General features: G+C 46.0%; 1 protein-coding gene across 1 annotated transcript in view; it reads right to left on the bottom strand.

Annotated features, from left to right (window-relative positions):
- celsr2 (cadherin, EGF LAG seven-pass G-type receptor 2) overlaps window positions 1-8639 on the bottom strand; it is a 69398-nt gene extending 60759 nt beyond the window's left edge. The window contains exon 1 of the mRNA XM_046075778.1: window positions 4938-8639. Coding sequence (XP_045931734.1) covers window positions 4938-8472 — 3535 coding nt within the window. The 5' untranslated portion in view covers window positions 8473-8639. The remainder of the gene's footprint in view (window positions 1-4937) is intronic.
- Window positions 8640-10333: the final 1694 nt, after the last annotated feature.

The raw sequence follows: 10333 nt of genomic DNA, 5'->3' as shown, positions 1-10333 counted from the left end.
GGGGGGGGGGGGGGGGGGGGGGGGCAACAGGAAAGGGGGGGGGAGAAAGAAGGGGGGTGGGGGGGTGCACAGGGGTAAAGAGGGAGGGTGGAGGAGCTTGAAATGATGGGAGGGAACAGTGGAGGTTGCAGGGGTGAGAGCTATAGACCCGGGTAGATAAGAGAAAAATGGGGAATGGTGACAGGCAAACAAAAAGTGGGAAAGAGAAACAGGATCAAGGTGATAGGTGATGTTAAAGAGAGAAACAGTGCTACAACACATTCCAAGCAAGCCTGCAAGTGTGACTAACGCCGTCCAGGGAGGCAGAGGGAGGCCCGAAGAATGAAAGGAGCGCATTACGGGTGACTCCAGTCCAGAAAACACGGGTGAGCGTTTGCAAGCTGTGACTCCTATGAATCAACCACGAGGCAAACAGACACCCATCAACCATGAAGAACACAGAAATCCAAGGTACACTCCGCTTCACACCGCGAGTGAAATAATTATATGACGGCGAGGAGAAAAGCAATCAGAGAGGTCCAGCTGTTGAGCCCCCCCCCCCACACACACACAAATATAGCAGATTTGTGCAGCTTGATAGAGTTACAGAAGACAAACCCCTGAGAAAGTGCCCCCACAGACAGCTTAAAGGTTTAATATATTATAATGAAATTAGGCTGGCTCTTACTTATACAGTATGTGATGGAGCAGAGAGGCTCCTCTATTAAAATTCCAAGCTTGTAGCATTATCTTACGCAAGGACGGCGAAGGCCACGGAAGGGGTCTAAGGCAACATAAAAACACATTCAACAATATAGAATACTGACATCTATCCTGTATCTGAGTGTCTTTAAAACAAGTTATTAAATGGACGAAATAAACTTTGAGAAACAAACAACTTCATTGATTCATTGATTCATGGTTTGCTGCTGTTAGATGGGCTGAATGCCAGCAGGTTTGGCTCAGACAAGTTCAACAGCGAAGTAGTTTAACCTTGGAGCCTCCACAGCCACTTCAGACTCACACTTTAAACTTACAAGGGTCTCAATCCCAGCGGTGACCAGAGAGAGAAAATATCTGCTGTCCACCATGTAATTTGAGTGTCTGTACAACCTGCAGTGTGATGTGATCTGAATCAAACTGCCGTCATTAGTTGTGGAGGCGTGTTTGCCTGTTAAATCTCTGCATCGGCATTTGCAAAGTGAGCATGGGGGTTGATATTGGCTTGGACTCAGAATTTCACTATAACAAGGACAGAGTGTTCTGATGGCGTAGTTGTTATAATGTATATGTTCTATATTTGCCACACAGGAGGTTCAAATGTAAGCCTAGAGAGTCTCTTTCTAGTGCAAGAAAAGTACAGGAATTGATGCATCAACGTAATAAAAAACTATAAAATACACAACAAATTGGCCTCCTATTCAAACTACCAGGAATAAGAACATGCAAAAAATGAGGAATAATGAAGGATTAGCTACACTTTTCTCTAGGGGTATGTATAAGGGCTTTAATAAAAATACGGAAACATCTTTGCCATCAAATGCAAACACCTATTTATGCAGGCTCACGCTTGCATGGGAACACTAGATCAGCCCCAGAGTATGTCAACACTGGTCTGACACATCCCTGGATACAGATGCAGCAAATCTAATCCCACAGACGACAACCAGCCTCTCACGCTGCAGTGTGACCACAATTCTCTTCATAATGCAGAAATGACACGTGACGAATTATTATTATCAGCACTAGCTAGAAGTCAACAGATCCCTAAAATTTTACATGAGTTTCAGTACAACACCAATTGATTCCCACACCACCCTAAGATGAGTTTACTATTCTCCTTCCTCCCATTTAGTATGGAGGCAGGGCGAGCGCCCGTACACCCCTGCTGTAAATCTGACTCCTCAACTGGCAAACATAATTAAATGGTTATAATCACTCATTAATGCCAGCGCACAGAGCCAATACACAATAAAGGCAGCAGGATACACGGGTTATGTGGTTGTCAGATGGGTTTTTAAGTGCCTGCTTATGGTTTGGAATTATTATAGTGCCAATCTGAATCTGAATATTATCTGTTGGGACTCTCAGTGAAATTAATGAACTTGTTTGAAGTGGCTATCTATTCTATTTAAATAAGAATGAACACGCTTGGTTGCGCAGATCATTTCGCCTGGGTTGTCTGTGTGATCACTAAATCATAAAGAAATCAATGAGCATATTGAACAGTCCTGGCCACATCTGTAAACATAACTGTTATTCCAAGTCCTTTATCCCCTCTGCTATCAGTCTACTCTCTTCTTCATGGAACATTTTTTATGCTTTTGTGCCACTTTTTAATGTTTTTAATGGTTGGGGAGGGGGACGTTATTTTTTAAGTATTTATGACCAATTCTACACATTGTTTTTACACATATTGGCTCTGATTGTTTTAGACTGTAATTAACAGTGTTTTTTCTTCTCTTTATCGTATGTTGATCTGAGGGGCAAACTGCTGCGTACAAGGATAAATAATTTATTACGTTGAAATGAGTCACTTGTAGGCAGCGCGTGACTGGTGAAATAGAAAATCTTTTAGATGAGAATGAAACGCAAATTCAAAAGAGAATCATAAATCATAAAAGGAAAGCAAAACTGTCCCAATTGATATCACACATAAAGCGCATCATTTTTAAGTTAAATTTTAATTTGATACAATTAAGGATTATAAACACAATCTCATCTTCTTTTTTTTGCTTTTACACCCCCTTTACAATACCCAAGTTGTAAACATGTCTGTGGCCCACGGCTTGATGTAAAGAGACACAATTGATCATTAAACTACTATACTGAAGTTAATCATGATATTTTACATTTTCAAGTCAATGTGAGGTCCAATTTTATCTGAATAGTAAGAGTAGAGTGTACATCAGGGAGTTGGACCAATGCAATGGATTATATTCCTGAATTCAACTTTAAGAAGATCACCATAATCTGTGGATTATTCAACGGTTACCTTCCCAAAGCTATGGCACAGGAAACACTTTAAACTTGAAGCAAAGTGAAGCTACATTAGAACCGTTAACATCCATTTCAGTGTAAAGAGCGGTGCTCAGAAAAGATGTTATTCACAGTCCAACAACATACAAAAGAGCCCATCAAAAATTGTCCATCATAAGGGGCCTCTTAAATGGCACCATAAAGAGAAAGATAATGGGAAGACTTGGGAGGTCCCTGGAGAGAGAAGCCTTTGAAAATTGGGGTCAGCAGCATCTAGTGGAGGAGCTCATCTTCCAACCTCATCTCCTCCTCCAGCAGCCTAAGGTCTACTCACTTTCCTGCTCTGTTACAGTACGGCTGTATTTTCCAACATGTTCCCAGTTTACTCAACTTCAACTTAACCCTCCACCCCATACCACCCTCTGCCCTCCTGTCTCCCTCAGTCTCCCTCCGTCTCCTGCAGGGGTGCTGACACATAAACCCCAGCAGGTGCAGGGCGCGCTGGGGAGACACAGCCTCTAATTGGTCCTTGGTGGAGTCACAGCTGTTGCCCCAAACCACAGCCTGGTATGAGCTCGAGCGCCTGCCCCTAAATCGACAGCTCCCTATTGTTCTCCAGAGAGGCAAAGCTCAGATCCAATCCATTATAACGACTACCCACTCTAACCATACAGTATCTGCTATTCAGTGTCAACTCATCAACAAATACGAAAGTGCTTAATACTGTGTGTGAATCAACACTTCGGTCAAATCAAGGAAATCCCAAGGTTCCTCCCAACATTAATCCTCACTGTTCCCATTAAGTATCTGATTTCATTGTTAACCTTGATGTCCAATCTCTTAATAAGGTTGCCTGGGTCTGCTTCCTTCGCTCTTAGGTTGTACCAAGGTCACAGAGAAGGCAGATTTACAGCGGATCACACTGCGTCAAATGAGCTCCAGCAGAGGGTAACACACTCCTCCACTCTCTGCGGGTGCAATTTTAGTTCAGTCGCATTTTTGGAAGCAAATAAAACTCTGTAATTTGTGCAGGAATGCAAAATTAAAAAGGGGTAGGGAACACAGGCGGATTAAGACATGCATGTTAGGCAAGACAACACCAGCAGTGAGAATGAACAGCAAAGAAGTGCACGGCTTGTTTTGGATATACATCACTCTTCTTACCACACAGTGAAAGTCCAAAACAGTGGATTTACACCTCAACTGACTTGTTATCTGCTTATCTGTCTTTAAATAAAGCATCCTCAGCTGAGAACACTGACCTCTATTACAGCCTTTCTGTCAACTTAGAACAAGAAAAACAAGCGAGTGAAAACAAAACAACACTTTAAGAACATCAACTGCTAATTCTGACTCTAAACACTCTATAGAAAAAGACCATAATTGAATTAGGTCTTTCATTGTATGTGGGAGAGGGGGTATGATGGGCAATTATGGGGGCATGATCAGTCTGCCCACTGGAGTGTGGATCCCACAGGATACAGACGTGCTCAGACAAACAGCTACTTAAATCTCGACAATAGACGGAGCCAAATCAGGCTTGTGTAAACAAGAAAGCTCCTTAATGAGGGGTCTGAAAAATGACAGAAGACCCCCCTGCTTCTTTACCCAAATGAAATAGTTTACCTCCCAGAATTTAAATGCTTACCGGTAAATGCATCTTTTGACTTGGTACTCTTGAGTGACTTTTTATGGGGGGTGGGGTGGAGTGTCTTACAAATATCCTGCAGAGAATATTAATCCTCCTTCATGAATATTTCTATTGTAAGGAAATCGCTCTGGAATACTGAAGCCAGGAAAGACACACTTAAGTCATCATCACTTCCATTATCCGGTGAAGTGGAGCGAAAATGTAAATGGGGCGATGGGACATGTTAATGGAAACAGAGTAGGAATACACCTCTGTAAGGCTGTTCCCTTCTCATCTTTCACTCACTGGGTGGAGTCTGCAATTACAGAGAGTTATCTAACAGTCTCACCTGACACTGAGATCCTCATGGAGGCCTCCAGGGGCCTGTTGTTATCCAGGGCCTGGCTTAACTGGATTTCTCCCGTGCTTTGGTTCAGGAGGACTAAGTTCAGCTCGTTTCCCACGTCGAAGCTGTAGTGGAGGTGATCCGAGACGTCGGGGTCGTGCGCTGGGATACGTCCGATCACTCCCGTGGGGAAGCTGCTTGATTTGTCGGTCACGTAGTTGTTGAAGATGATCTGGAAGTTTTTGAGCACTGGCACGTTGTCGTTCTTGTCGACAAGTTTGATGTGGACCGTGGCACGGCTGACCAGAGGGGCGGAGGTGGCCTGGACCACAACAACATACTCAGACCTCATCTCATAGTCCAGGTCTATTAATGCAGTCAGTTCTCCAGAGAAGATGTCCAGCTGGAACACCTCTGGGATGTTTCCCTCCACTATCTGGTACATAATCTGTGCATTACTGCCTTCGTCTGGATCTGTGGCTGATATATGTGCAACCACGACGCCTATGGGGGAGTTTTCCTCCACCATAATGTCAAACTCATCTTTCTCAAATACAGGGGGGTTGTCATTCACATCTAGGATTGTTACGTGGATGTTTACCGGCGTTTTCAGAGCAGGGACGCCTTTATCTACAGCGAAAGCCTGCAGACTGTAAACAGGCACATTTTCTCTGTCTAACCTGCGCAGTGTGCGAACAATGCCAGAGGTGGATTCAATTATGAAATCACCATCGCCGTCCTCCCCGCCCTGGAAGGTGTAGAAGACACGGCCGTTGAGCCCGGAGTCTCTATCAGTGGCAGAGACCTGGACCACGCTGGTGAACACCGGCACATCCTCCATAACAGAGCCCACATAGTGGTCTCTCAGGAAGCGGGGGGAGTTGTCGTTGACGTCGTTCACAAGTATCTCCAGGTAGGTGGTATCAGACTTCTGCGGGATGCCATTATCCCGAGCGGTGATGGCAAGCGTGTAGGAAACCTGGTCCTCATAGTCCAGCTCCATCTGTGTGGTGACGGCTCCCGTGTCTGCGTCGATGTCAAACTGAGGGATGCTGTCGTCCATGAAGTAGGTGATGCGCGCGTTCTCCCCTGTATCTTCATCTGTGGCACTTATTACCACAACAGTGGTGCCCATAGGCCTGTCCTCGTTAATGTTGACAGTGTAATGTGAGCTCTGAAACACAGGCCGGTGTGTGTTGGCGTCTGTGACGTTAACAAACACTTTTGCAGTGTCAAGGCGTGTACCGTCACTTGCGGTGACAGTGAGGACGTACTGCCGTTCGAGTTTGTAGTCTAAAGGCAGCGCCAGTGTAATGAGCCCGCCGCCACTCTGACTCGTGATGGAGAATCTGTTGCGGGTGTTTCCGCTGGATATCTGATAGGTCACCACGCTGTTGATGTCCTGGTCCACAGCTGACACTGTCACTACGCTGGTTCCCACGGCTGCATCCTCATTCAGTCGCATGTAATATGCCTTCTGAGTGAACTCTGGGTTGTTGTCGTTGACGTCTAGAATAGTCATGCTAATGCTGGCTGAGGAGGACATGACGGGGTAGCCGTGATCGCAGGCCTCCACTCCAAAGTTATAAAAATCTACACTCTCCCTGTCCAGCTCGGCTGCCACTACAATCCACCCAGTGCTGTTGTTGATGCTGAAGGGGAAGTCTGGCATGGTTTCAGTGAGGCGATACTCCAGTCTGGAGTTGTCTCCAGAGTCTGCATCCACGGCTTGGATGTGGATGATGGAGTAGCCCAGCGGCACATTCTCCAGCACGGTGGCCTGGAACGGGGTGCTGACAAAAATGGGGGCGTTGTCATTAACATCCAGCACCTGCACCGTAACCAGGCCACTGATGTTGGATAGGGGAGGGCGTCCCCCATCCTGAGCTCTGATTCTCAGAGTGTATTCTTTGTTCGCCTCGTAATCCAAGTGACTCACAAGGTCCATTTTTCCTGTCTGTGCGTCAATATAAAACTGGCCCCTGGTGTTTCCACTCATGATGCTGAAGTGAACGACAGCATTGCTCCCTCTGTCCTGATCTGTGGCGGTGACCTGCAGGATCTCTGTATTAGGCGCCATGTCCTCTGGCACCTGGACCACATAGCGTTTCTCACTGAACTGGGGAGCGTTATCATTGTCATCCTCAACCACAATGTGGACAGTAGCTGTGGCGCTGCGGGGCCCGGGGTCACGACCTTTGTCATTTGCCTCAACTAACAGCATGTAGGCTTCCACCTCCTCTCTGTCTACCAGGCCTTTGGTGCGGATCACACCAGACCTCGAATCGATCTCAAACACATCACTGGACCCGTTACTGTTGATGATACGGTAAAGGATGTTACCGTTGACAGGTGCGTCCCCATCTGTGGCCCTCACAGTTAACACCTCATAGCCTATTTCTAGATTCTCCCTGATGCTCTCCTTGTAATCCTGCTGCTCAAACACGGGGTCGTGATCATTAGTGTCACTGACTGTGATAGTGAGGGTGGCCATGGCTGTACGTCGAGGCGTGCCATGGTCGACTGCGGTCACACGGAACACATGGGTATCTTTTGTCTCCCTGTCCAGCACCTCTACTGTGGACACGGCACCGTTGGCTGGATCCACAGCAAAGAGACTGTTGGAGCGGCTATCAAAGAGGGCCTCTATAAAATACTCCAGCCTGCCTGCCTCCCCTTCATCCACATCCACTGCTTTCAAAATAACAACAGGAGTCCCAGCTGGCTTATTCTCTGCCACAGACACTTGGTACATTGGAGGCTGAAACTGGGGGCTGCTGTTGATGCTTCTCCTCCTCCTGCTCACAATCCCTGAATCAGACTGGGCTGCCTTTTCTAACAGCTTCCCTAGGTGGCCCTGCCTGAAGGGGCCCCGTCCCACACGCCAGTGGACGGAGATGGGGTTGACTTTAGCACTCAATCCATTTCCTGTGAGCACATCACAAAGCAGGTCTAGCTCCAGGAGGGTGTCCTGCCTCCAGCACAGCGTCTCAGACACAAACAAGTCCCCCTCAGAGAAGTAAAAGTCACGGCTGTTGGTGACTTTGCAGCTGACCGGGACTCCTGGTAGCAGACCCCATACTGAAAATAAAGCAGAGCCTGCTTGGTGGCACTCTGAGTGGTGTTGGCTGCTGAACAAACTGAGGACCTCCATGTCCCACTGAGTCTTTCTTTTACGCTTGTTTGAGCAGTTCCTACCGTGAACATGCACGTCGTACTGTCCGGTGAGGAGGTGCCTGTAGCCGGAGTCCGTGCAGTCAGCCACAGTGTACAACGTGAAGGGGTTGGAGCGCAGCGAGGGGCACTTCACAGAGTCCGAAACAAACACAATGCCCGCCGCCGCGTCAGTCTCCAAAAACCGCTCCGTGAATTTGGGAGCTAGCACCTGATCCAAAGTACACCGTGCGCCGTGCTCCACGCTGGCCACCACCGTCCTTGGCCCCGCATCCTCACTGATGTGAACGGTGTAACAATGCGCCAGCGAAACCAGTTTACACCACCAGAAAATCAACAACAAATCCCATTTAACGAAGTGCATCGCTCCTCAGTTTGTGTTCAGCCGCGTCTCCGGGTGGTAAATTCTGCAGCTCCTTATTCCTTTAAACTTTCCGCCTATGAGTTTCCCTTTGTTGCAGAGGAGCCATGCTCTCAGCGGGCGCACTTCTCTCCGGACACTCCGGCTGATTTTAAGAGGTAAACCCGCAGTAACCTTGGCTGGAGCGGCTCACACACACTCATTCACACACGCAGGCAGCAGCAGCAGCTCCGCTCCGTCCACGCAACTCCGCTTGAATGGGAAAAATGGCTCCTGCTCCCCCTGAGCCTTGAGGCTCCTCATTATCATAAACCTGTGTGTGTGTGTGTGTGTGTGTGTGTGTGTGTGTGTGAGAGAGTGAGAGAGAGAGAGAGAGAGAGAGAGAGAGGTCTGAGGATTTGACAGAAACCCTGATACTGGAGATAAATGGTAACACCCTAAAAGCTTCATTTATTTACAGAATCAACAACTTTCATTATAGTTTACTCGAGATTGCTCTGTATGTGCTTCAGCCATAGGTTACAGGTAGTGTTATCTTTACATTAGTTTGTTTTTACTTAAGATTTTATTCGTCTAAGAGTAAGAGGTCTTGGAGATTGTGCAGTGGCACAACCACACTTCAAACCGCGATCATTTTATCTGTGACAAACCTCACCTACAGAAAGGGTTTACTCATTAACTGGCACCCATTCCTCAAACTTTAGGTTTGGATTGTTTTAACCCACGGAGAGTGGTCTTTCACCGCTGCCCACTGTTTCGTCTCAAATCAAACCAGTTTTAATGAAATTGTGTTCACCAGTTAATTCATGGTTTTGTCAATTTCATCCAGATTCTGTTTTAAAACTGGAGCAGGGGAAAATAAAAAAATAATCTAAATTGAAATGCACACTAGTGGATCAGAAGAGGCATTTTGGGGGCTCCCCCTCTCAGTTTGGGGTATTGAGAAGTGAGGAATAAAAGAGATAAATGCATTTAGACTGAGCTCAGACCAGTGAAACGGTGAATAGCTGTGAAACTAGTTGCTCAGCTGGTGTGCTGAATGTCACTGACACCTAGTGGACAAACCGCAGTCACACAGTTTGAGAAGAGGCTGCTCACTGCCTCACTACAGTAGGCTATTTCAATGATTACATGTTCATGATTACATGGCTCGCTTTCAACCCCTGTTAAAAACAAATCTTCGTACTCTACATCTGGTCTATTATGGAAAAATAACTGACAGCATTAACAAGACAATCCCACCAGGCCCATTAAATAGCTGTCAATTACATGATCTTCATCAGCAAATGGACAGCTTGTTCAGATGATAGCAGATTACATTAGTTTAGATATGTTCATTCTTGCTACAACATGAGGAAAAACCATTTTAATAAGAAGCTCACATCTTAATTGGCTGCACCTTTACAACACAGACTATACAGGATATATACAGTGGGTACGGAAAGTATTCAGACCCCTTTAAATTTTTCACTCTTTGTTTCATTGCAGCCATTTTCCAAAAATCAAAAAAGTTCATTTTATTTCTCAGTAATGTACACTCAGCACCCCATCTTGACAGAAAAAAACAGAAATGTAGAAATTTTTGCAAATTTATTAAAAAAGAAAAACTGAAATATCACATGGTCATAAGTATTCAGACCCTTTGCCGTGACACTCATATTTAACTCAGGTGCTGTCTGTTTCTTCTGATCATCCTTGAGATGGTTCTACACCTTCATTTGAGTCCAGCTGTGTTTGATTATACTGATTGGACTTGATTAGGAAAGCCACACACCTGTCTATATAAGACCTTACAGCTCACAGTGCATGTCAGAGCAAATGAGAATCATGAGGTCAAAGGAACTGCCTGAAGAGCTCAGAGACA

This window comes from Micropterus dolomieu, linkage group LG18 (assembly GCF_021292245.1).
Source record: "Micropterus dolomieu isolate WLL.071019.BEF.003 ecotype Adirondacks linkage group LG18, ASM2129224v1, whole genome shotgun sequence".
Classification (NCBI taxonomy): Eukaryota; Metazoa; Chordata; class Actinopteri; order Centrarchiformes; family Centrarchidae; genus Micropterus; species Micropterus dolomieu.
This window is presented reverse-complemented; position numbering and strand designations above follow the sequence as displayed.